The sequence below is a fragment of the Limanda limanda genome, chromosome 7, assembly GCF_963576545.1.
Source record: "Limanda limanda chromosome 7, fLimLim1.1, whole genome shotgun sequence".
NCBI classification, from domain to species: Eukaryota; Metazoa; Chordata; class Actinopteri; order Pleuronectiformes; family Pleuronectidae; genus Limanda; species Limanda limanda.
The window spans coordinates 2589009-2616994 of record NC_083642.1 but is presented as its reverse complement, the minus strand read 5'-3'; the positions used below and the strand labels follow the sequence as shown (position 1 = coordinate 2616994).

General features: G+C 46.0%; 1 protein-coding gene across 2 annotated transcripts; it reads right to left on the bottom strand.

The window, feature by feature from the left end:
* src (v-src avian sarcoma (Schmidt-Ruppin A-2) viral oncogene homolog) lies at positions 1-27824 on the bottom strand. 2 transcript variants are annotated; one of them, XM_061074551.1, is made up of 12 exons: positions 27662-27824; positions 9603-9858; positions 9424-9523; positions 6220-6318; positions 5166-5269; positions 3103-3252; positions 2854-3009; positions 1617-1796; positions 1292-1368; positions 999-1152; positions 604-735; positions 1-486 (listed from the first exon to the last, which is right to left on the bottom strand). In XM_061074551.1, exons 2-12 carry the CDS (start codon positions 9847-9849, stop codon positions 278-280), a joined length of 1608 nt encoding a protein of 535 aa, XP_060930534.1. In that variant the 5' UTR covers positions 9850-9858; positions 27662-27824; the 3' UTR covers positions 1-277. The 2 variants fall into 2 exon arrangements, with proteins under 2 accessions (XP_060930534.1, XP_060930533.1); XM_061074550.1 differs by having other exon boundaries at positions 2854-3252.
* Positions 27825-27986: the final 162 nt, after the last annotated feature.

The window sequence follows — 27986 nt, the reverse complement described above, 5'->3', positions numbered from 1 at the left end:
TCTAAATAATAATACCACAGTTTAGTCCCTTCCTTTGAAAACAGCGCCTCCTTTAGGTGACGTGTGGCGGTGCAGGAAGTGAACGATGCTGATTGTTGAATAGATTGTTCCCTGACGTCTGTCGGCTTTCTGCACACACACAAACACACACACACACACACAGACAGACACACACACTCTCTCACACATACAGTACTTGTCCATGCACTCCAAAGCAGATGCACATGCCTCGGTTCTGCACATGCACGACACATGCACGCAGCCGTGCCGGGCCCGGCTACAGGTTCTCGCCCGGCTGGTACTGCGGCTCGGTGGAGGTGAAGTAATCCTCCAGGAAGCCCTGCAGGTACTCGAAGGTGGGCCGCTCCTCCGCCTCCTTCCTCCAGCAGGTCAGCATCAGCTCGTGCATGGACTCGGGGCACTCGGCCGGGCACGGCATCCGGTAGCCACGCTCCACCTGGTCCAGCACCTCCCGGTTCACCATCCCTGGGGGGGGGGGGGGGAGGGAAACACAGAGTCACATTGGGAACTGTGCGATTGCTGATATAGACTGATTTCTGTTAGACAAGGGAAGGCCTGAGAGAGAAGAGAAGTTCTCCTTGCCTGGGTAGGGCACTCGGCCTTTGGTGGCCAGCTCTGTCAGCAGGACGCCAAACGACCACACGTCAGATTTGATGGTGAAGCGGCCGTAGAGAGCCGCCTCCGGGGCCGTCCACTTGATGGGAAACTTGGCGCCTGGAAGAGGACGAGTTCACCAGCAGGTTAAGATTCAATCATTGAAGCCAAGACTGAGACGGATTAATCCTAAAGTTTCCTGAGGTCAATAAACAAGCTGCTCCAGTGGATATAAACACAAAATTACACATATTTATTCCTATATCATGAATATCTATCCCCCCAAAACACGAGTAATACCTGGACTACAAACACACACAAACACACTGCATTTATGTATAAATAATCGCTATAAGCTCCACAGCGCCCCCTCGTGGTCGTACCTTGCCTGGCGGTGTACTCATTGTCTTCGATGAGGCGAGCCAGACCGAAGTCGGCCACTTTACAAACCAGGTTATCTCCCACCAGGATGTTGGCAGCTCGCAGGTCTCTGTGCACGTAGTTCATCCTCTCCACGTAGGCCATTCCCGAAGCGATCTGAGGAAGAGGAGGAAGAGGAGGAGGAGGAGGAGGAGGAGGAGGAGGAGGAAGAGGAGGAGGAGGCAGCGTTAAATGACACATGTTTTTAGCGGATTCACGTTATGCTTTGGTGCATTTCTATATTTCTGCCACTGACCTGTGAGGCCATGTCCACCAGCTGCGGGAGGCGGAGCATCTTACCCATGTCGCCCTTCAGGAAATCCAGCAAGCTGCCTGTAAACAAAGGTTTCACATTGTTGGCACGTGTTGACATTTCTCAAATATCTTCCCAGGCATTGAACAAAGTAAAGCTCGGCCTGAGTCACACGAACAAATCATTCCAGTCGTTCAGGTTTCTCAGTAGTTCTGGTAAACGTCCACCGAGCAGGTTCCTCTCTGCACGTGGCGTCTTCCTTTCACTTCTCCACCAGCTTCACTTCACCACGGGGGGGGGGGGGGGGGGGGGTTCGGCCGGCGCTCACCTTGCACCATGTACTCGGTGACGATGTAGATGGGCTCCTCCGACACCACGGCGTAGAGCTGCACCAGCTTCTCGTGCCTCAGCTTCTTCATGACCTGCGCCTCCTCCAGGAACGCCTCCGTGGACATGGTGCCGGTCTTCAGGGTCTTGATGGCCACGCGCGTCGTGCCGTTCCACGTCCCTGAGGGAAACAAGAGAAACACAACAGAGTCATCAGTGACGAGTGTGACAGCTCAGACAATAGAGGAGGGATCAGCGGGGGCATTCCTTCACCGAGGGTCACGCCCCTTCTCGCTGTGGTTAAAGAAAGAGGAGAAAATCCCCCTCAGTAAATTATAGAGCAGGCTGGAAAGTATGCTCCCTCACAGGAAACACCAGCTGTAATTAATTTGTTCTCTCTTATCGGATATATTACAGAGTCACAGCAAATGTCGTTGAAAATAAATAGAAATTAAATGATCAATTTAGTTCTAGTTCTGTGAGAAATCAAGAGAAAATCATCCTGTTTCACGACGTGACCGAAAGTGAAAGAACCTCCTGGATCCAGGATCTGCACCAACTTGTTCCTTGACTCATTTTCCACCCAATTCCACAGAATTTCATGGAAACTGGTTAAGAAATTCTTGATCCTGCTATAAACACGACCTCCTTGGCAGAGGTAAAAAAATAACCTTTACATTTTATTATGAGGAAATACTTCAGAGCTTTATATGAAACTGTTCAGTAGCTGTTTCCTGCCCTCGTTGGTATTTTATTAATTAATTGAAAGAAAATAGTTCTGGGCCTTGACAGTGATTCAATGAGCCTTTCAATGAGTCAAGTTTCACCAAGTTTCACCAAGTCTTAAGTCTCATAAAATCTCATTAAAACCGATTCTATAGTTTTTGTGTAATCCTGCTAACAAACAAACAAACAAACAAACACAGACAAATAAAAAACCTCCCTGGCTGAGTAAATTAACTTCAAACATAAAGTCATGAGCACAAAACTAAATTAATAACACATTGGCTCAATATAGTAGTAATAGTAATATTCTATAGATTACTATAGTGAAGAATTGAGGAATTTAACAGTTTGGCAAAGAATAACAAATATAAGAACCTCTTCACTTTTAACAGAACTACTTTTAAAGAGCACATTGTGTGTTTTGAGCCTCAGGAGGAGGAACAGGAACAGGAACCTCCGCTGCAGCTGTCGCCATGGAAACGATGAACCATGAAGACAGAAACCACACTCACCCATCCACACCTCTCCGAAGCAGCCCTGCCCGAGCTTCAGGTCCAGACGCAGCGAGTCCCGGGGGATCTCCCAGGCGTCCTTGGCCAGTCCCTGAGTCTGAGGCTTCAGCACGGGACAGATGTCTGACAGACTGTGACACAGCCCGTCGGCGTGCTCTGGGGGACGCGAGAAGACGACCGGGTGGGAGGTTAAAACAAAAGAAGTGTCCAAGAAACAGACGACAACATGAGCACGTGTCCCGGACTCACTGCGGTAGTGGTTGACGAGCTGCTGCAGGTTGCTGAACTGCGTGCGGGACGTGATGTAGTAGCCGCCGCTGTCCAGCTTCCGGATCTTGTAGTGCTTCACGTTCAGGCCTTTGGTGTTATCGTAGTCCAGCACTGACAGACAGAAGGCGCCTGGGGGGGGGGGTCACAGCAGATACAACATGGTGGGAGTTATCATGTGGCCTGGAGGAAAGTTATTGTTTGAGTGTCACAAAAGAAAAATCATGTTCTTTGTTTAAATCCCGGTTTCAGTCGTGTGGAGTTTGCATGTTCCTCCCATGATTGTGTTGTTTTTTTTCCAGCTTCCTCTCTTAATTGGAGACTCCTAATTGATCGTGGGTTTGAGAATGAGAGAGTAAATTGTTGTTTTTATTACATTGGTCCTTAGATTCAGCCCCAGCCCCCCCCACCCACCTTCTAATACCCTCAAAGTGGAGACCAGGGACCCCAAAGTGTCCCAGAGAGGGACCCTTCCTGGGACAAGAGGAATCATTTATTATCCCATTAGTTTCATCCATTGGACATAATGTTTGATTATTTTGCTCCTAACGACGCACAATAACACATCATACAGTTAACATCTCGATAGACGGGGGTCCGGGGTTTAAATGAATCACTTCCGGGGTCTGTGACGTGCAGAGATCCACTGGTTTAGATCACAGAGGGAAATGAGATCATGATGAAAACCACAGATACAGAGAGAGATTGTGTTCAGGACGATTTGCTCGTCACGCCACCAGGGGGAGGCGTCAGTCAAGTGGAGAACCGTGGCCGCCCTACACCCCCCCACCCCACCCCCCACCCCCCCTTAATGTATAAACTGGGTGATTTGGCCTGTGGTTGTTCAGCCTCAGCTCCACACTGACCTAGTTCTGTTGGCCTCACCCTGCCTGTACTCTCCTGCATCCGTCTGCACCTTGTCCCTTTGTCTCGGTCCGTGCAGAGGTTAAACATACCCCCCCCCCCCCCCCCAGGAATCATGTAACGTGCACTTGGACGCACATCACACACAAACACACACACACACACAGAGCCAGTGAATCCCACGTGGACTGTGTTTTTTCCGCAGTATTTGCAGAAGAAGAGCGGAACATCCAACCTTTCTGCATCTGCATGTATTAAATCTGCAGGGTTCTTCTCCTTGGGGAGTTTTTACTGAGACGTGTCAGGGAATTCAAACTGTGCTTCATGTTGAGATCTCAATATTTAATATCTACTATCTAAAAAAACATTGGGAACAAGTGCTGTATAAATAAAGTGTATTTTCTTTTGTGACACATTTCCAGGACAAAATGTCCTTTCGTGGATCAGAGTGAATCTCAGCTCCTCCAGGTCTGGAGAGGTTTCACCACAACAATCACATTTTCTGTTTTAAAGACAAGCAGCTCTTTCAAAGTGCATTTTTAAAGAACCCTCATGGGTTATTGAGAGAAAATGTCAAAAGTCACAACACTCCTCAGATCCTGTTAAAAAATAGATTCTGCAATATGATTCCTGAGTTTTATTGCAATATTAAAATTAATTAGATTAATTTTTTTTTTTTATAAATTCAGATTTTCTGCCAAACATTCACCTAACGAATGAAATTTAGTGCAAATGTGAAATTAAGTTGTTGTGTAGAGTTGTTTCCTGCAAGTTCCCTCGTTAAAACTCTGGAGAAAGTCCGGAAAATTCGTCGTATATGTAGAATGAGCTGATGAAGATGTTAAGATTCTAGAGCTTTCTGTGATTTTGCCTGATGACCTGTGTTGATGTGATGCAAACATGTGATTTTTGCTTTGGAACCGATACGTCGCCCTTCATCTGAACGCTCCAGACATTTGCCTGTTGTCATGAATGCGTCTGACTTCTCCAGAGTCTGGAGTTTGCAGATGAACCTGAGCTGAGTGTCTCTGGATGTGAGAGGAAACCAGAACACCTGGACATGGGGAAGATGCAAACCCCACACAGAGAGAATCCAGATGTGAAGCAGCGATGCAAACCATTAGTCGAGGACCAACACACAGAGTTTGGTCAGAGCTTGGTCTCGGGGTCTGCTCTCTCACCTTTGGTGGTCTCGCTCTCTCTCACCAGGAAGGTTCCTCTCCGGTTCTCCAGACTCAGCAGCAGACGCTCCGAGTCGCGGCGGGTGATTTTGCCAAAGTACCACCTGGAAAAAACATGGGACACACGCGGGAAGCGGGATGGTGAAGGAATGAAGATGAAGACGAGGGCAGGAGGAGGTGAAGAAGAAAGGGTGAGCCGGTGAAATTCAGTCTGAAGCCAATTCACATGCAGTTCATTCGCCTGCTTACCTGGACTCGAGAGTGAGTCTGAGGTGACTGCGGCAGCAGGAGGAAACAGTGAGAAACGGACACGAGTAATAAAAACAGTTGGTCTGTGAGTTTGAAAGCAGGCGAGCGTGTAGAGATCAGACCACGCCCTCCACAAGCAGAGAGAAGTATACAGCAGTACACAACATGACAGGGAATACTTCAGCTTCTAGAAAAAAAAACTGGGCAGTACTTTGCTTTCTTGCTGAAACTCGGACGGTAAATATGATGCTACAGGGCAGGAGGTTGATATCTTAGTTTGGCATGTACATGTATGACTGGACACTAGGGGGTGCTGTAAGGACATTGGTCATTTTTTGAGATTATGAGTTATTAGTCTTTAATAGCATTAATATGACTATAATTTTGATAATATATAGGGTATTTGATTTATAAGCCACCCATTGTCGTTTTTTACTTCAGGTTTTGTGTTAAAACAAATATATGCTGGAATGTTTTTATTAGTGAGTTTCAACAGCCCTGTGGCTATAGATCTATATTTAAATTGAGTTGTTATGATTTTCTGATCCATGATGCATGTTTTCAGGCGTGTAATTAGACAGGGAATAAAAGTAAAACAGTATGGATGTAGTCTCACTCTCAGCAAGAAAGCAATCAGGATATTTCCCAAAATGTCAAAGTGATCCTTTAAGGAGTTCATTTCAAATTCACATAGCGACAAAAGGAAAAAATTCTCCAGAATCCAACAGCATTAATTCCCTCGTGCTCTTGGTGAAAAACAGATGAAAGTGACAGAGTCAGGGAGAAAGTAAATGAAGGGCTTTACTCTTCTGCCTGGATGGAGTCGGACGGAGCCACGTAATTGCTGGGGATGTAACCGCTCTCTCCGGTGGTCAGGGAGCGCGCCAGCCACCAGTCGCCTTCCCTGCAACCAGGAGACGACAACACACAGCTTCAGTGAGGCTCGTCACACACACACACACACACACACACACACACACACAGACACAGACACACACACGGCCCAAACACAAGTTAACACAGTGCTCACCAGTTTCTCAGGGCCGGTGTTTATCAAGAGTCTCCCAGTGAGAGTGATGTAAACCACTAAACAGCCACTTTGACAATAACTCAAATGGAGGCGTGGCTTCTGGAGAAGCTTGATAAATATGAGCCCAAGTGTTGAAAAACATATTTTGTAATTATACACAGACACTCATCGGGTTGGGGGGGGGGGGGGGGGAGCTGATGCAGCCGTGCAGCACTGAGAGTTTTCTTTTAGAGCAAAGTTAGGATTTGTTTTCAGGTGAGTTGATCTGAATCCATTGCAGCGCTGCAGGGGTCCGAACCAGCCCCCCCCCAACTGCACTACGGGATCATGGGAGAGAGTTACGGTGGATGTGTGCCTCTCGCTTGTGAAGTGGTATTACAGTGCACAGGTGAATGCTGCACAGACACACACACACAGACACACACACAAGCAGCACGTTCACAAAGAGGAGCTTCACAAACCTGCAGTTCACCTTCCTCCTGAAATTAACGGTTTGTGACGGAGAAATGGAAAAAGAGGAAGAAGATGAGGGGGAAGTGGTGAAAGAGAAGGTGGTTAATACAGAGAGCAAGTTGTGAGCAGTGACACAACAGCACACAAAGAGTCACACAATCCTGATGTATGCATTTCAAAGTTCGGCCTCTGATGGCAGTGGAAACCTTGTGTTTTTTTGTCACGTAGGTTTATTGAACAGAGGAAGCTGTGATTAGTGATAACAGCCGTGCAACATTTATTATCATTATTGACACATAAGGCATAAGGGGACTGAAAATTATAATAAACAACTCGCAAATCCAGCGGAATAAAGACAAACTAAAGCTTTTCACTATAAACCAGCACAAAAATGAAAATTACCCACATGGAACAAATTTTGGAAGATTTAACGTCGAAGCAAAACTTCTCTGCAGTGTCTCATGGGAAATGAGAAGTGCCACATTTATACTTCGACTAAAATATATATATTCTTAATTCAGGTTCTATATATTAAGCTGTATTCTTTTTAATTCTAGTTGTTTGTAATAGAGTTTATGGTTCAACTGTAAAATCTCAAGCCTGAATCTAATTTCTTTGTCATGACAATAATATAATAATAATGACATCTTAAGAATAATTGAATATCTTTTTTTATATATCAAACAATATATCAGCTGATATTTTGGAGTCTGACATTTTAACCACACTCACCAGTTTGTTAGTTTATCTTAATGTGGTATTTTTCCACCGTGTAAGATTGGACACTAGATGGCGCTTTAGGGTTTTTGGCTTGTCAATTTAAAAAATGTATATATATATATAAATACATCAGCAGATATTACGGTATGAGAAATATTTCTACTCCCTCTCGGTTCCGGCCCCCAGACTTTACAGGGGAGGGACAGTAATGAGGTAAATAGCCGGAGACACGATATTATCATAACAAAAGCCAATCAGGTCACTGCGCACAGCTTTATTCTCACATTGAACTGGACCAATCAGAACTGTGATAACCTGCTAACTAATCAGAGCTGTTCCTGGACTCTAGGTTCACGTGACCCAATCAGGATCCAGGTCTCGGGCCTGAGGGGCCAGATGCAGCGATAATCCACTATTGTTCTCCGCTGGCTTCTAGGTCAGTAGTTTGTTAGCGGGCGAGCGGCTCTCGGGGGGGTGCAGCGCCACATCGCACGCCTCACTGCACCGCCATCGATTCACCGAGCAACACAAGCATATCTGGGTTCGGTTTGTCTGTGGAGGGACTTGGGGGGGGACGGGGGGGCCCGCGGTGAACTGGACCTGCTGAGCGGAGACGGAGCAGCGAGACGTGAACTGTCTCAGAGAAACTGTTTGTGAATGAAGCAGCGAGAGAGAGAAGCTTTGCTGAGTCATGACTGTTCAGCCGTGGTTCAGACAGGAGGACAAACAGAGAGTGAGGTCGCCTGTGCTGGAGTGGAACACATCACCTCTACTGTCATAATGTACTTTGCTTATTCAACTGTACTTCACTGAACTAGTTTTACTTCCCAGGTACTTTCCCCTTTTACTCCACAACACATATCTGCAAATATCTGGACTTTCCGTTCTTACTTTACATCTTTTAAAAAGCATTGAGACACATGTACATGTAACATGTTTTATATATTTTTTTAAAGTAATCAGTAACAAGAAGGGAATTGATCCACTGATCCAATCAGAGCGAGCAGGCAACAGTAGACTCCGCCCCCTGCAGCATAGGTATCACAGGTAATGAACTCAATAAGTACTTTTATTCTAAATACTTCCAAATATATTTAAAAACATACTTATGCTCAATTATAAAAGCTAAAGGTACTTTTTACTCTTATCTGAGTATATTTCTGTCTATTTATTTGTTCTTTAACTGTGTGTAGTGATCTGAAAAGTTCCTTTACTTGGCTTCTGTACTTAAGTACATATTTTATGTATCTGTACTTCACATAAATAGATTTATTTTCAGGTACTTTTTACTTTTCTCCAGTATATTTCTACTATGCATTGTGTTGTCTAAAAGTAAAGAAACATCTAAACTGGATTAGAAAGAGGAACACGCCATATGTTCAGGTTGGGGAAGGTTCATGTATGTATGTAAATTGATGTAAATGTATAAAACTGTATAAAACCAATAAATATATGTTGAAAAAAAAGAAAAAAAAGAAAGAGGAACCACTGAGACTGAAAGAGTCTGAACTACACTTATATTAAACAGAATATACAGTAGACACACTTAATACTATATCTGACTGTTACATTAGGGAAGAGGATACACTCAGCAAGTACTTAAGACTACTTACGTTTAGTACTTACTCCACCACTGGTAGTAACTCTTCATCATTCACACAGAGTATATGTGTATATGTGTGTGTGTGTGTGTGTAGGAAAAAAGTGATATTGAGCTAATTGGTTTGTGTTTCCATGAGAGTGAGACGCTCGGCGGAGGGAGTCATACGGAGGGAATGTCTGATGGTTTTCAGTTTTTTTCCTTACGTGTTGTTGACGATCTGCAGTCGCTCGCCCTTCTTGAACGACAGATCTGAGGCCGTCCGAGACTCGTAGTCGTACAACGCCACGAAGGTCGTCACGCCCCCTGGAGGGAGAAGAAGGAATCAGAGAACTGCCGACCACACAGAGCAGAGCGTGGAGTTCTAACAACGAACCGAGCGAACCTGCGAGTGTGATTCTGTTCGGAGCCGTGCTGCTGTTATTGTCCACCCCCCCGAACAGGGCCAGCTCTGCAGGGTTGACCATGGACGGATTGCCGCTGAGACCTCCGTCCATGGCGGAGCCGCGGCTGGGAGCCAGGGACGGCTGGTTGGAGTGGTGGCCTCCAGCCCCCCCTCCACAGTTGAGGTTTCCATCCAGGCTGTGGGGCCGCAGGCCGGAAGACTTGGGCTTACTCTTGGATCCCCCCATGGCCAAGGCCTGAGGAACCGAGGACAGAGACAGAAAAGAAGACGCAGTCAATAAATGACATCATTGACATAAACCAGACTTGTTGTCTTATGTCATTTGATTAGAATACGCTCTCTGGAAAGATTCCCCCCCCCGGCTGCCACACGCCAGATGCAGAAACCAGAGACGGGCTGGAGGCCGAGGCTCCAAATCCACCGAGAGACAGAGACATGTGGACCACATGAAGCCAAACCAGCCCAAAGACCGGGAGCAGCTGCTGCTCTTTGGTTTCAACACAAACATGAGATCAGCTTCACCACGCTGCCACCAGCAGAGCGCACACACACACACACACACACACACACACACACACACACACACACACACACACACACACACTAACGCACACATGTGTCAGACACAGATGCACAGGCAGAGAAATGAAATGTCTCTGTGGAGTCATAGTCGTTCTTTTGGCTTTATTCACACCGATCATTTGAAGATGAGTGAAGTATCGTGAAGCTTCGAACCAAACCCACTGAACACTATCATTTAGCCAAACTTCTCAAAATATGACATTTGGAAAATAATAACAAACTGAACAAATCTGTGGGGATGCCACCTTTTATACAAAATATAGAAATAATCTATTAAAGCTGCTTTAATTGCTTGTTTTGACCACATGGGGGCGCTGGAACAGGTTGTTGTGTAGAATGCATTAGGAAACGTTTGCTGAACTACAAAGGCTCTCGGAGAACAAGCACCTCTCCCCAGGGGGCGCTGATTATCCTTGATGCATTAATTGATCCTGGAATCTCATAAATATCTCACACTCATTAATATCAGTCTCTTGAACACGCCCCTCAGCAGGACCCAGGAGAAATACACATAAATGAAAAGAACACAGTTATTGTCGTTCTTGGATCAGCTCCCTGCTGCAGACTCATATTAAAATATTTTTAAAAATTCAGCAACCGAAACTACATCCTCCTCCCGAGTTTCATTGTACTCCGTCAAGTAGTTAAAACTGTTTAATAACAAACAAACAAAACATAACCTCTTGGGCAACGCAAAGAAACACGAGAGAGAACGAAAACAATCATCTTTTTTTTTTTACATATTTGTTTATTAGTTTTCCAACAGGTAATACAACACAAAACAAAACAAAAACAAGACAAACATTTGCCTCAGACACATATTCAAATCCATACAGGCAGAAGATTCAGGGGTCACGTCCTATACAAGTAAGAAAAAAATGTAAAACAGATAAGTAAAATAAAAGTATATAGAAATAAAAGTAAACCAACTAAATGGTAAAACAGAGTGCCTCTTTTGAGGCAGAGCATTCTGAGCTATGATACAAACCCTCTTGTGAGAATGGTGGAAACATTCAGACCAACATGTGACAGAAAGGGTTCCCATGTTTTACGAATTGCTATGAAGTTTACATGTCAAATGGTCCAACACAACATATTCAAATACAACCCTTGAAAACAATCATCTTTAAAATCGAAACAATGCAACAGAAAGATGCTGAACCGCTCCACAGAGCAGCGAAGCAGGGAGGTAAATCCAAAAGTCAACCGTGACTTCAACGGTCAGAAACAACCGGTGGATTAATTGATAATGAATCGTTAATTGCGTCTCTGTCAGGCAGCTGCTGATCCAGTTCCATGATCCTCGTGGAAGCAATGAACCGCTCGGCCTGATGAGAGCCGGTCGAGGTGAAGAGGTTCGGCTCGTGAAGTAGCTCTAATCACAGCTTAGTGCAGCAGAATCATTTCACTAAGCCACGGATCATTTAGGGAGTCCGGCCCAGGCTCTCATCATCATCGGGGGTGAGATCGAGCCACAGGGAGTCCGCTGGAAAATGCTAATTTACTGAAAACAGTACGGTCGGGCCTCTGTGGTGAGCCCAGGAGTCAAAGATCCTCAGAAAGAGACGAGCTACAACACCGGGGCGTAATCACACACACGGGAAATTAGAGGCTCTGTCGCTGGGTCTTGTCATTTTTTGGGATAAAGCTTCAGTTCTTTCCTGATGCACAAAGCAGTGAGAGGAGGAGGGGGGGGGGGACGCCACACGAGGGTTCATTGGCATCATGTGTGGGTGAGTGTGGGGGGGGGGGGAGGAAGTGAAGAGGGGTCATGGGGGACGCACGCACACTCCATATCTCCCCTCGGGGCACGTCTGCATCCCAGTAAGTGCACCAGTGCAGGATAACACAGAGCTGATGGGTGACTCGTCCTCCGCACTCTCTCTCTCTCACTCTCTCTCTCTCTCTCTTCTCCAGTCATCTCTGCTGGGAAAGCTGCTCCCCCCCCCCCCCCCCCCCCGTAATCCACACAGATAATACTCTCACTTAAAGGGAGGAGGCCTCAGTGAGATAACAGATTAAATAATACATGAGGAGGACAGAACACACAGAAGCTGTTTGTGGGACGTGATTCAGTATTTTACACGTTTGAATTCCAGAGTAGCGATATTGTTTTGTCCCAGATTTGTCCCGTACAGTCTCCATGTCATGTGTGTGTGCTCCTGTTTGCCAGATGTGGGCCACGAGAAGGGTGGTGGTGCTGCACCATCGGCTGAAGTGTCTCACATCTGGATTGGTCCTGATTAGGGTTGCACAATTCCGGGAATATTCAAAGTTGGAAACTTTCAATGGGGTTTAACGGGAATTAACGGGAAATGTTGTGGGTAATTTATACTAACTGTATTTACCTTGTCATATACAGACATAAATATAAACATTTTGTTGTGTCATAGGCTGATTTGAGCCCTGAGGAAACTTTGGGCACTTGACTATATGCTTCTGCATCGTTGTGTCATTCTTAACATAGGTCTTTGCACAGTATTTGCAAATGTACACAGCCTTTCCTTCTACATTGGATGGGGTTAAATGTCTCCACACATGAGAGAGTGCACGTGGCATTGTTCTGTAGAATAAGATGAGAAAAAAGTTTGTAAAAAACACTAATGCAATGCCAGAGATATAAATAGTTAGCCAAACTATTGGAATCGTCTGTAAATGTTTTTTACAATTGATGGATAAATGAATGGAAATAGTCTAGATGAACAGATGAACAATCCTCAATCAGCATGCTAATATAATTTCCCAGTAATATCATTGAAACTTGACTAGTCCTGCACACTACAGCAGGCCTCAATAGCCCTGTAGAAGCATATAGTCAAGTGCCCAAAGTTTCCTCAGGGCTCAAATCAGCCTATGACAAAACAAAATGTTTATATTTATGTCTGTAAATGACAAGGTAAATACAGTTAGTATAAATAACCACAACATTTCCAGTTTATTCCCGTTAATTCCCGTTAATTCCCGTATATTCCCATGGAAAGTTTCCAACTTTGAATATTCTCGGAATTTTGCAACCCTAGTCCTGATCCTCAAACTCAAGACTTTCGCACCCGGACAAAACACTCTTCACACTCCCGAAGAGGAGAAGAGAAGAGACAGAGCCGAGCCAACATGAAACAGACTCTGAGCTTTTCTCTTCACTCACTTTCCAACAAAGACATCTTGTGTCAGCTCCCAGCAGTCAGGGGGGGGGGGAACCAGCCAGTCACAGAGGAGGCCTGTGATTCGCCGGCTGCCAGATCCTCGCGTGCTGCAGCTCCAACAGCCAGGAGGAAATATGGAAATCAAGTCAAGACGCCAAAAAACACTGTCATGCAATGCAGGAGTGAAAGTGGAATCCTGCCTGTGTGTGTGTCTGTGTGTGTGTCTGTGTGTGTCTGTGTGTGTGTATCATCTGCAGAAGCTAGTGATAATGAGAGCCAGCAGCACTGAGGTACTGTAACGAGCTGCGTGGAAATCCCTCAGGCGAGGCGGGGGTGTGGCTGGGTAGGTGGATGGGGGGGGGGGGATCTGCTTAATTATGCATAAGATCTAGCAATGAATTCCAAATCCTATAAGTCTCCTGGGCCTTTGGTAAATGGGAATAGTCTTTTCATATTGCAGCGGGTTGTTGTGTCCTCGCCGCACAGGAAGCTGAGCGTCTGCTTTGTGTGTCTGCTTTGTGCGTTTAACGTGAAGAGAAAACAATCACGACAACAGAAAGGAGCCGGATCACGTCACTCGTCCATTTCCTCCGACAACACCGGCTCCCCAGAGCTAAAACCAATTCTCTTAAACGCACTGTGGGATACAGAGCCATGAAGTCTTGGAACCTACGACCAACAGAAGTTATATTATATTAATTATATTTTGAATGTAAATGTTTGTTCAAAAAGCAAATACTGAAACACTTGGGTACAGCATACTTGTGATGAACTGTACATAAATGTGTAGTATTCTCTTACATGGTTTGCAGTTTTCGCTTCTATGGAACTAGATATATCAGTGTTTTATATCATGACAAAGGTAAAACTGCATAACCACTAGGGATGGGGAAAAATCGATTCAGTTACAATACGCGATTCTTGTGAATGACTCGTTTATTTCAAAGTTTATATTTTAAGCAAACTTTTATTCATTCTATTTATTTTACCTTTTATTTATTGTTTAAAAGTAGCCTAAGTGGCATACATTTCTTAATCTGTCAGTTTGTGTGCAATTGACAGGGGCTATACAATAATAGGGCACATTTTTATTTATTTTCTCTGTGTTATATTGTTAATATTTGAAATAAACTTGTAAAGCTGTAAGTGAATTTGACTGTGTTGTATTTGAAGGTATGATTCAACATTTTTCCATGTTTCAGTATTTAAAAAAAAAAAAATAACCAAAAGAAATCCCAGGAAATCGTAATATCGAATCGCAATACTTACAGAATCGCAATACATATCGTATCGCCACCTAAGTATCGTGATAGTATCGTACCGGGAGGTCCCTGCCGATTCCCGTCCCTAATAACCACTAAGTTAATTTTTGATATCTGTAATATAAAATTGTATGATCATTATTTGAATGTATTTTAACTTTTGATATTTGTTAAATGTTTGATATCTGTATGTATGTCTTAAATGTGGACCCCACTAAAAGTATAGCTCTGTCTTAGGGTAGACAAATAAAACAAATAAATAAACAAATAAACAAAATGAACTCTTCTGCTCATTTAAAGAAAATAAATATTATAATCTCTTCTCATCTTTTGGGATCAAGGATCAAACTGGTGGTGAACATCAAACCGGAACCAGCCGGTCTCAGATGTTCTGTGTGTCGTGTTAATGAGAGATTCCCCAAAAGAGGCTGAAGCAAACCTAAGTAAAGTGAGGGAGCCGGTGAAACCTCTGCTGGTGAGCGGGCGAGTTACGACTCGCACAGCGGTGACAGTCAACCCTCTGCCCCCCCCCCTGCCCCCCCGGGCCTGTGGTCGACCACACGTCCTGACGCTCCACCGTCTCTCTGACCCCGGGGTCTGTGAACGCCTCAGGCTGCAGATTAAAGGTCACAATTAAGCTGAGGCTGTAATGCCATCATCGCAAAACACAATGGAGCCGTTGTGTTAACAGTTTGTGCGTCACATGAGCGAGGTGTGATCACACAATGACAGAGTTTTCCTTTCTGTCAACGCACATGCGATGAATGAACGTGGGATTAGTTTGGAGTTTGTTTTTTCTGGGACGCCACCTGAGGAGAGGAGCTGGAAACACGTTGTACGAGTTCAGCTCAGTTTTGACCTGATTCCTGAGACACACAACTCCATGAAGAAGCTTTAATCTCTGGTTATAAAGAGTTTGTATTTGTATTTGCAGAATTACACTTAATCTACTGGATGGATTACCAGGAAACTTAAGGGAAAGATGCGTTATGGGCCATTACATATTTTCTTGGAAGGATCCAGATCCGGGGACGGATCCAGGGATTTGTCATCACTCTCTTTAACATTGAGACATCTTTAAGATTCAGCTTTTTCAGATTTTGTAGATTTCTCTATTACTATAAAATAATGGGAAAACATGTTAAAAGGACTGATATTTGTAATAACAAATAAAAATGCAATCAGAGACGGATAAACACCTCTTATACACCAAAAATAGCGGGTGTATATATATTTTTATATTAATCAATATATTCTGTCAATGTATTGTCATCTGCAGCTTATTTATTAACGTGAAAGAGTCTGAAGTACACTTATACTGAACAGAATATATATATAAATTTGAGTGTTAGTTATTTACTTCTTTTCCCATTGCTTTTTAAACCTGGTGCCTCACGTTCGATGTCACAAACAAACCAAAAACTTTTCTCACTTCTCTGTCTCGCCAGATTAGTGCGTTCGCTCTACGTCACGTTTCCATCAGAGAGAGAGACGATAACGATCCGTGACGTGACCGCTGCAGCGGCGTTTGACCCGGGAGTAACTGACGATTGATTCCATTCACATTGCAGACAAAAGCCGGATGTTAGCGGGTGTTGATTGTATTTTTTCGACCAGTAGAAAAGGGTCTTTAGTTCCAAAAGGTTTCCCCTGAAGACCCTCTGTCATTCAGCTGAGTGACCAACAGGTGGAGATAACATGCGGCTTTTATTGCTTTCTCATAAACAGGCAACAAATGTTTAAAATTGTATATTCGGTGTGTGTCTGTGTGTGTCTGTGTGTGTGTGTGTGTGTGTGTGTGTGTGTGTGTGTGTGTGTGTGTGGATAAATGGACGGGCTGTGCTCGTAGTCAGAATCAGAACAGTGCAAATGTTCCAACAGTGTTTCACAATCAACAGCAACTGATTTAGCTCAGGGGATAAAAGTTAGTGTGTGTGTGTGTGTGTGTGTGTGTCTCTCTGCCTGTGTGAGTGAGTGCATGTGATCCCGGTGCATGTATTCCTTCATCTTAATGCTCTCTATGTAATTACTGAAGGGGGGGGGGGGAACAGGGCTTTGGCAGTATAATCCAGCCGCGCTTGTTCTGTCCAGATTATCATGGTCTATTCTCTAATCGTATTCGCCAAACGCTGCGATGACATGATGACTTTCCATCTGGGAGCCGGTGAACGACCCGTTGCCGCGGTGACGAGGCCGGACAGACCGGTCGGACCACTACAACCACCGAGCCAACTCTCTGATCCTGTCTCAACAAATCCCTCTGCTGTGGGAGAAATAATCTCCACCGAGAACATTTTCACCATCCAGTCCCAGAGTCTGATGAGGTAACTCGATACCGGGCCTGTTCCCTGACGAAGCTGAGTCTGGTTCCCTCAACGACATGACGTCTTCTTTCGATTCCTCTTCAACAGGAGGAATCGAGGGAACCCGCCCAGGTTCTTATCCACACTTCCTCTTTCGCTAACCAGTGGGTTGATCATTACCACGAGCTGATAGGAAGTTCCACAGCAGTGAGGACGTCATGAAGCTGCTGGCACTTCCTCTACGTAGTGAACGTTCAGTTCAAACACCCAAGACTCGAGTTGCATCCAGGTTTGAGGTTTTCAAACTGAAACTCTATCAGTTATCAGTTCATGTTCAACACACCTGAAAACACACAACCTTTCACACACACTGGGGCGTACACGTGCCAGGTTGTAACATCGTTAAGTTTAATGTCCCAGCAGCTGTTAGCAAAGACAACAGGGTCAGCAGCTGATTGTCTGTGTTGTGTTCTTATTATCAAGGTTGTGTTCTTCCAGAGAGGTCATGTGATAGTGTGTGTTTGGAGTTTTTCTAACTAAAACGCCGCCCTACGTGTCGTCCTCTCCATTCCAGCGGCTCTGGATCTGGATCTGGATCTGGATCTGGATCTGTAGCAGAGGAGAAGCAGTTTCCAGCGGATCGGCCGCGACTCCAGAGAGCTGCTCTGTGTTCGGAGCCATGAAGGTAAACAGACGCCCCCCCGATGGCAGGACTCCCCCCCCACTCCAGACACAGGGATGGGGAGGTGTTGAAGTCAATATTTACCACTCTGCACACACACACACACACACACACACACACACACGGACACACACACACGGCGCCCGGCTGTTGCCATGGAGCCGATTCCGAACATTCCACAAACCAACAAACTGCACAGATAGTTGCACACACACACACACACACACACACACACACACACACACACACACACACACACACACACACACACACACACACACACACACACACACACACACACACACACACACACACACACACACACACACACACACACACACACACACACACACACACACACACACACACACTTTCTGGGCCAGGACGCTGGATGCCTATCTGCTGGATGAGAAGGCCTCAGCCGCTCGGTGAGTGTCACTTCCTGAACATGTGAGATGTGGGAGGGAGGGTGGGGGGGTGAGAGGGAGAGAGAGAAGGTGAGATCACCTGAAACGGAAAAACATTCCTTCCATGGTGATGTTTTTTGGACTCCCACAAAAACATCATGTTCTCCCGTCTCTCAGGAGCCTGCACTGCTTCTATAACAGGATCAGAAGCTATGAGCCCTTTCACTGTGTGTGTGTGTCTGTGTGTGTCTGTGTGTGTGTGTGTGTGTATGTTTTTGCTATACAACGCGACCTGCAGTGTGTTCACAGCACCTTCTGTTTGCCAGCAGCGCCTCAGTGTTACAACCCGACTGTAAAATCATACAACACATCTCCGGCTCCCGGCGCTGAGCAGCTGGACGCTCCGTCTTAACCCCGGCGCTTAGAGAGGAATCCCTTTTTTTCGTGTGTGTGTCCACTTCCAAACAACAAACCCGGCTGGCACCGAGTGCAGGTTCATGGATTTTCTGTTATCCCCTGTTCCTAATCTGAGAGCGACACACATGACATTATTTTGGGATTGAGGCTCAGCAAGAACATATCTGAGCCATTTGAGATGAAGTGATCTGGGACCACGTAACAGACGGGTCACCTCGGGGAGGTCGAGTTCTACATGTGGAGAAACAAACCTTTAGATCAGAGGGTTTTCTTTAGAGTGAGAGAAGATCGGTTCAATTAAAGGCCGACACTTGATTAGCATAAACAAATTAGGGAAATGGCCAATCACGTGTTTATTAAAAGGCCGTATTCAAGATTCAAGATTCAAGATATTTTATTGTCAAATGCACAGAGAGATAACATGAAGCAGTCGCTGGCAATGAAATACTTGGATCACAGGCTCTCTCTAAGCAATGCTCAGTCATTTCAACCAAAAAAAAAAAAAAAATAGAAATAGTTTAAAATAGAATAAAATAAAATAAAATAAAATAGAATAAAATAGAATAAAATAGAATAAAATAGAATAAAATAGAATAAAATAGAATATCAAATTTTAACAATAGTTCAATTTGTGCAGTAGTGCAAATATTCAAATATGCTTATTACGGTGCTGGTGCAATTATGCAAATATGCCAGGGTGCTGGTTTGGTGGAGTTAATGCAGTTCAGAGGAGTTTAAAAGTCTTATGGCCTCGGGGATGAAACTGTCTCTGAGCCTGGTGGTGCCGGCCCGGATGCTGCAGGCAGAAATGTTTATGGCTGGGATGAAGGGGGTCTTTAATAATCCGGTTATATTAAAAGGAAAGACGCTGGTGTCCATCTTCTCGTCTAACTCTCGCCAAGATCAGGAGAAGGTGATTTTCTTAAATAGTCAAACTATTTTGATTAATCTCCAGCAGCTGAATCTTCTCTCCAACCATCCATCTTCTCCTTCCACTCATCTGGAACCAGCTCCACCCGCTCCACCCCCTCAACATTACCTCAGAGAACCACAAGGCAGCACTGGGATTAGACCTGGAGGAGCCACGTCTCTGTGGAACTCATCATGTCATACCAACGTCCACACTCACACAGCTCAGACCTGTCAAACTAAATATCTGTGGAAACCAAGTCGGAGCACGGACTGCAGGACTGGACCTGTACGTGAGTGAGTCACACAATCATCACCTCCTCCGTCAGGGAGGTTCTCATTGGTGTTTGTTAGTCAGCAGGATTACTCAAAAACGACTGAACCCGTTCCCACGAAGGAGCAATGGAGTTAGGAACCCAGGACATTTGGAGCAGATCCAGATCCCAGATTTTTATTTGTCACCTTCTTCAACAAGGCGAGATAAGAAACGTGTCTCGATTCACCGGTCGCGTCCTGTGGAGGAACGACGTCGACTGCATCCTCCAACAGCCGAGGACAAACAGTTAGTCACACAAGCACAATGAATCATGGGATATGTTGGGCTGGGAAGGATCCACCCGGGGGTGTTTCCATCGCTCGGGGGTGGAAGGACACACTCGTAAGAGCCTTCGAAATTGGGACAGTCTAGTCCCACCGCTGTGACGCAATCGGCCTAGAATTTATAATTTATTTATACTTTTATAGAATCTAGTAGAGCATGGATCGTATATAAAAGTGGACGTGGACATGACAGCTCCCTAAAAGTGAAGCTGAAGCACAGGTCATAAACCCCGCCTCCTCCATGTTAGCAGATAGGACATGGACCAAACTAATAAAGTCAAAATACACTTTAAATCATTTCCAGAGATTGTTTCTTTAGTTTTAGGTCTCATCACACTGATGTATGTTCATGTTAATCCTCCCGTAACGAGATGATGTGATTGGTCGAGCACGTGCGTCGGTGTGAATCTCGCCACGAGGCTCCATCCCCCGATTGCTATCCTGCAATGAGGCCAGAATCTAACACGTGTCGTTGGCTCAAGGTTCCAGCGTCTGTTTCCGGGACATTTTGGTTTCATTCCTGGATAGTGAGAGCGAGTGGAGACTCGTCGTCCATGTTTACGTTCACTCTGTGATGTAGAAGTGGAAAACAACCTTATTTAACTGGGACGTTTGACCAGCCTTGGACTACTCTCCTGTCTCGGCTCATCAGCTTTGTTACAAAACAGCGACTTTAACTCCGGGACGCTAACCTCACCGGTTGCACAATTAAACGTTTTTACCGATTCCTGTTTAAAAAAGGAGGAGAGAGAGAGAGCTTAAAGTCAAACTCCGCGTTAACCGATGGTGATGAAAGGAACCTATTGTTGGAACACATGCTCTGTTTTATGGCCCAGGGTCTCCCAGCTGTTCCTGGTCACAGTGACGGACGCAGACACACGTCAGGAAGCAGCAGCAGCTTCGTCTCCTCCTGTAAAACGCAGATTTGAGGCATCTGAGGAATGCACAGAGCTGAGGACCCTGGGGGGGTTCACCGGATCGAGAGGAGAGAGTGAGAGAATCCACGTGTTGTTCCTCTGTGCTGCATTAAACACCAAGAATAGACAGAATGCTTTACTACTGTGACTTATGTTGTGTCGTTGTGTTGTGTTGTGTTGTTTCTGGGCTTCACCACGACGCCAGCCTCACATCCTTCTCTCTCTCTCTCTCTCTCTCTCTCCCTCTCTCTCTCTCTCTACCCCGGCTCGGCCGCTCTCATCTAAATATGGTCATTATGTTCAACTGGGACTGATGAGCTGTGGTCATGTGTTCAAACAAGAAATGGAAAAGAGGGAGAGCGGGCGAGATGGAGAGAGAAGCCAGAAGAAAAAGATAATCCTCAAGAGCTTGGGCTCCTTACTCCCTCACACTCGCTCTATCCTCCCCTCCATCCGAGCTCTTTCCCCCCCCCATTCTTCCTCCAATCCTTTCAGGAGATTTCCAGAGGGAAACGGTGGAAATAAAGGATTCCACTTCCTCTGATGTGTCAGCCACAGGTCACGTGAGGAGGAGGAGGAGGAGGAGGAACATCTCTGCTCTGAGGAGCATCTGACAGGAGGAATATTTAATCTGTAACGCTACGAAAACAACAGATCCCAGACTCGCAGCTTCAGACAAGCCTACGTTTTATTGCTTCCGAGTGCAGAGCAGCGGAGTGGCGTGATGGCGAACCCTCGACTTCACTTCTTCTCATCACGGTTCACAGAGCTGATCTGCACGAGCCCACACGGATTCCCATGGGCCTCGTGCCTCAGCAGCCTTCAGGGGCTTTCACCGTTTAACTCCTCATCAGCACAGCCAGGCAAGCAGGAGAAATCCATACAGCTCTGACATCTAAAGCCTGACCCACAGGGAACATAGATACAGTATATATATATATATATATATATTCAGTATGTAATGAATGGAGGAGCAGTTCTGCAAATTAAATCAAACAGAGACACGACAGGTCAAGTGTTGCAGCCCAACCCTGCTTTATAAATAAATAAAGCAGTTCAGAGAAATTAATTTCAGAATAACACAATGTTCAGGAAGAGAGAAGTGGTTTAATCTGCAGCTTTCCTGCAGCGGTGCAGTAAATCAAATCCCTGACAGCTGATGCAAACTGTTCCTGCAGGTGTCACACACACTATGTTCTGTTCTTATCTGTACAAAGGCAGCGGAGTAAAACTCTGAGGAATTAGTGAAGAATGAGGGAAGTAGTGCTGCATATTTCTAATATTTTTGTAAGAAAAGAAAAAAAGGTCAATTGACAAAAGGAGGAGTTGTACAGAAGCTCATGCAAAAAGCTAAATAAATTACATCAGATGAAAAGAACGATTTCAAACTTGAATTCCAACGAGCTTTGGTTTGTGAAAGTGATGAACTTTCTGAGAGAACTCAAAGTGTGTTTGGCTGCAGCAAAGAGATTCCTTGAGTTCTTCTGCTTTTCAAATATCCATGTTGTTAACCATCCAGCAGTTATCTATACTGGTGATCCCACAAGGGGGGGGGGGGGGGGTGCGTCCTGGACAGGTCTACAGGTCCTCAGGGCCGTCGTGTAGAGACATTCACACCAATTTACATTCTCCAATTAACCTTAGCTGCCTGTGCTTGGACTGCGGCACAGAGAGAGAACAAGCAAACAAACAGGTTCTTTTGCTGTAAATTCAGAGCAAACTGAGAAATCATTTCAGAAACAACTGCAGAACCTGAGGCCACGAGAAGCTGTCGAGCAGCACGACACTGAACATACAACATGTTCCAATGTGAGAAAGTGAACCAGGTGTGCGTGTGTGTGTGTGTGTGTGTGTCAGTGTGTGTGTATTGTGGCATTCCCAGGTTTGTTGCAACAGTGCGACTGAGCCGAGTCATGGCTGAGGAATGCAGAGTGGAGGGCAAGGCGAGTTTCAACTCCTCTCCTGCTCTCACAGCCCTGAGCAGGAATGTGCAGCAGGTAGAGACACCGACCGCCCGGGGACCTTCAGGTGCCTCGGGCAAAACCCCGGCACATTCCCACCAGCGCCTGTCAGAGAAAGGGAACGCACGCAGCGTCAAAGTAGCCACACGATGTAAGAACAAGAAACCAAGTCAAGGTCGCACACACACACACACACACACACTGTGGCAGCTCGTGCTCTTGAAAACGCTCTGGAACAGATTGTGTTTATCGTCAACGCAAAGTGAAACGCAAGGTGAGAGCGTCACATGCTGCGGCTGATTATCAGCTGTCCTCAAACAACGACAGAGGACTCCACACAATAAGGAAGTGTGTCAAGGAAAATCTTACATCCACATTTAAAGAGGAACAGCGTGGCCTCCATGTGCAGATTCCACATCTCTGTAGCTTCAGTTCAACAAGACACAAACATCCCAGTGTCGGGCTCCAGCTTCCTCCGAGATAGACAAATAAGAGCAGCAGATACAGGCACCATTCAAATTTTACAGATCAAAATGTGTCACGCTTCATTATCAGAAACATAACAGCTCCCTGCCAGGACATTTCCATAACAGATTGGAGGACAAGAGCCCCTTCAAACACGGGAGTGATTTCCTCTATCTCATCTAAACCAGCTCTTTGTTCAGAAGGTCCGGATTTTAATATTCAAATGTTCTCAGTGGGGCGGAGAAGCTGTGAGCGAGTCGCCGGCTGAGAAGCAATCAGCGGCGAGCAGAGAGGAGTCGGCTGGTCGGGTCGGAGCTTTCATGAGATCAGGAACCGGACACAGCTGAGGTAGAGGAGGACGACCCTGGTGTCTTCTCAAACCAGGACAGAGACACCAGGGTGAAGGTTTGCAGGTAAAAGTCATTGTCTGAGATCAGTGAGGTGACTGAGAAGAAGTGATACATCACGATAAAACTATAAATTCATAATAAATCAGGCGTTCGCTGCAGCTATAAATCACCTGAGAGGAAAGAGCTTGTGTCTGATGAAGCACCAGTGACTCCAGAAGAGGATCTGAGCTGTGAAGCCAAATGTAAAAGTGAGAAATCACTTGGAAAAGCACATTTTTAGCAGCCGTTTTCAGACATGACCACAGAATGAGATCCAGAGAATCGGCTACGGAGTTAACGCAGAGTTTTCCTTTCAACACGTGCACAACACAGCGGGAGGGTTTTCTGCACAGATCACAACAGCAACAAATCCTCCAGGTTATTCCCGGCGAGAGGTGGAGCAACCGGGTGCAGCAGGAGAGACAGGAAGTGACGTATTAACTCTGATCACCACAAACTCTCCAGACGTCTTCCTCAGTGTCTTCTACGTGTGTGTCACCGATTATTCACTTAGATAAAGTAAGTACGTGTGTGTAAAACTGAAAATAATGATCATTATCGAACTGAACTACAAGTTGTTTTCTCAGTTAATCAGGAACATTGACCCAAATTCAATCGCTCTTTTTAAATCTAACATCAAAACCCACCTGTTTAGGCAGGCGTATACATTTTAATGTTCCTGTCTGCCGAAATTGTTGTTCTGCTGCTGCTCTGCTTTGTGCATTTTAAAAATGTGATTTAACTGTATTGTTGACTGTTGTACGGCGACCTTGAGTATCCTGAAAGCGCCTTATAAATAAAATGTATTATTATTAATCGTTTGCTTTAAAAAGGGGAAAAGGCGGCGTCTTGATTCTTGAACCCCAGACGCATGTCACTGGTTTGTAGCCTCCAAACAATAAAACCATTCAGTTTATTCATATTCATACAACGGAGGAAAACTGACAATCTGGAGGCGGGGCCGTCAGATTGTGTGTCCACATACATTAAAGCAGATTTTGTCGAGGATATCCCACGTAAACACATTTGATTTATCGGGTTGGGTTTAGTTTCTAAGTCTGCCGGGTCAGAGGTTGGATTTGACAGAGTGTTTTCATCTCTGCCAGTAAATGATCCGCATAGAAACCTCCCATGTGGACCGACCCGGGAGCGGTTCTCAGAGGACGGAGCAGCTCGCGGGTTTCCGAGCAGCGTGAGCTCTTCCCAGCATCTCATCATCATCATCCCCGAGCCGAAACTCGCACAGCTGCGCCTACACAAAGCCGCACACAGAGGCGTCTCTCTAAAGGCCACGGAGGCTGTTCCTGTCCCCAGCGCTGTGCAGGGAGCGATGGGAACGAGGGAGAGAGAGAGAGAGAGAGAGAGAGTGATGGTCTCTCCACACAGGGGGAGACAGTGGGAGGATTGAGCGTTGAGATGCGTGGCCTGTGTCACCCTGGCCCCGGTCCCAGAGCACAGGGACAGGAAGTGGCCCCGGGGGGGATCCTGGGAGGACACAAGCCCTCCTCTGTGTGTCTCTATCAAACCACCATCAGATGCTTCATTCAAATCCCCCCCCCCCCCCCCCCACGCCTGTGCATAGAGCCTGGAGTGATATGTCAGAGCGCTCGCGGTGGTTCTGCATCCACGCCATTCAACTTCCTTTTTACTGGAACGGCTTTGTGGCTTCACGTCGGGACCCAGTACACTTCCAGTTCTCTCCTGTGGTCACAGGTTCAGCCTCGGCTTTAAAGTGGAATCCGCACGGAAGAGAAACACACAAACCTCGAGTTAAACGGCTGGCAAAGTGTACACTGAAGAAGACGACAACAATGACTGACACAGAACTAGGCCACTGACACATAAACCAAACGCAGAGAGAGACATGGGTAGGAGAGAGGGAGGGAGAGAGAGAAGGATGGATAGAGAGAAGGAAGGAGGGAGAGAACAGGTGGCATCGGCGTTCCCGCGCTCAAACTAATTGGAACCAAATCTGGGCCAAATCGACAGAAGTTTAGTATCTGCCACATAAAAAATTCAAAAAGGCATTTGTCAGCGGGACGCCATCCCTCCCTCTCTCCCTCTCTCCCTCTCTCTCTCTCACCCCCTCTCTCTCTCCCTTTGGAGCATATCACACATCTCATTTGCTCGGTGCAGAGACGCTGGCACCAGACAAGTGTTTTGTTTGTTAACTGCTGCAAAAGCCAAAAGGGAATCGTGGGTTATTCCATCAAAGAAGCGACACACAACCAACTATCACTACGACGACTTCTATCTATCACATGTCGTCCTCCGTCAGGGAGTTGGTTGGTTCAGCCTTTTTTTATTTATTTTGACTTCTCCTCATCCGGGCCAATCAGCTGCTTCCTCTTTATTATATCACAAACAATTACATTACACGTCCTCGGAGATCGATGGCAAATGAATCCTCGTCTGACCTAAAGGAAAGTGGGACACGCTCGCTCCATCACATGACGAGTTCACGCAGCACAGACGCACATCAGCATCGACTTGTTCAGAGAGAGAGAGAGAGAGAGAGTCTCTTCATCTTCCTGGATGAGGTGCACAAAGGGAAGTGAAAGCGATTTGTCTTAAAGCCGCTGATTCTCCGAGGGGTTCTGAGGAAACAAGCGTCTCATTGATGCCAGAGCCCAGAGCATCACCCTGACACACAGACCACTCCACTATGAGGGGGAACAAAGCAGTGTTAAGGGGTGATCGGGGGGGGGTGGGGGTGGCAATGAATCCACAGCCACGTTGCCAATTAGCAGGAATTCTGAACCTCGAGAGCCACTTCTTCTTCTCCAGCGTCTCACCGGAGCTGACAGAGACTTCCACTGGGAACAGAAGCATTCATGGGATTCCAAGCAGCATTAGGTTTCCCTGAGAAAAGTACAATCCAGCACCAACACATCCACACACTGGTTTGCTGCAGAGTGCATGCTAATGGACCCGGGGAGAACTTGGCACCAGTTGCCCCCCCCCCCGCCTCGGCTTTGCAGCGTTTTATCGCCTGAGCATAAATCTCCCTGAGAAGATGTTTGCTGGAGGGAAACGTCCGGTTTAAAAGAAAAACAAATCTCACACACGCCCTTCGATCAGATTCTGTGTGTGTCACAGGCTCAATATTACCTTTAAGGATATTGGAGGATAATGTGTGTTTTTGTTGCCTGTGTGTTACCAAACATCCTAATTCCTTCAGGAAAAAACAGGCAGAATCTGTGGAGGATTAAATCAAATGCAGGGAAACTGAAAATTAAGTGCTACAGTAAATTGTGTTTTCATTCAGAAGCAGTGAAGTGAGTCTCTGGAAGAAACTGTTTCAGGATTATAGAGACGGAAGAAGACAAGTTTTGTACAATGTTGAAACAACTATTGTGTGTGTGTGTGTGTGTGTGTGTTTGTGTGTGTGAGGGTCACCTCTCCACTACTGGTCCTGGACCAGCAGTCAGGACGGATGTGTACAGTGTATACAGGCCGATGAGTGAGACACAAACAACACAAGTGGAGATGGACTGAACGTGTGTGTGTTTTCAAGGACGAATACACAATCTACACAACACACGCCAGGTCTTTTCTACCAGACTGTCAACACCTGAGGCCGGTGAGTCACGTTCAGGCAAAAAGAAAGTAATGTTCTGAAAACAAAGGTGAGCAGCAGGTAGCCAGAGAAAAAGTTCAGGTTCCAGTTCGTTGTGCGTTTCTACACAATCTGAGGTTTGTGTTTGTTGCCTGAACTACAGTGTGTGTGCATGACTGTGTGTGTGATCTACTGAAGCTCTGACTTTACTGGTGGAGATACTGGGAATGTTCCTGAGAGAAGGTGTGAGGTGGGAACCCCCCAGAGGAGCAGGTCCATGTGTGTGTGTGTGTGTGTGTGTGTGTGTGTGTGTGTGTGTGTGTGTGTGTGTGTGTGTGTGTGATGACCTGTGAGGATGACCCTCAGAGAGAAGCTCAGCTGATCTGAAACATCTCGCAGATCCTTCATGTGTCTCTGAGGAGCAGGAGCGAGGAGCACTCACCCGGACGCGCGGGTTCCAGGAGCTGTGGCCTCTTCTCCTCCGAGGATCAGGTCTGAAGAAACGTTCAGGATCAGGACCGGACCATGAGGGAAGAGATCCGCAGGGTTTAAAAGATCACAGGATCCGGATCAGAGGCCGGAGGATCCGAACCGAGCCACCGAGGCGCAGGGATCCCATTCAGCTGGAGGAGGAGGAGGAGGAGGAGGAGGAGGAGGAGGAAGAGGAGGAGGAGGAGCGGCCCGGCATGACGCACAGAGAGAGAGAGAGAGAGAGAGAGAGGGAGAGAGAGAGAGAGAGAGAGAGAGAGAGAGAGAGAGAGAGAGAG

Bases quoted from the DNA above. Each gene is read 5' to 3' on its own strand.
- src (XM_061074550.1), bottom strand. From the start codon at position 9,849: ATGGGGGGATCCAAGAGTAAGCCCAAGTCTTCCGGCCTGCGGCCCCAC. The intron at 1,369-1,616 runs GTGAGCGCCGGC...CTTTGTTTACAG, and splicing joins CACCGAGTACATGGTGCAAG to GCAGCTTGCTGGATTTCCTG. The intron at 736-998 runs GTACGACCACGA...GTCCTCTTCCAG, and splicing joins TGAGTACACCGCCAGGCAAG to GCGCCAAGTTTCCCATCAAG.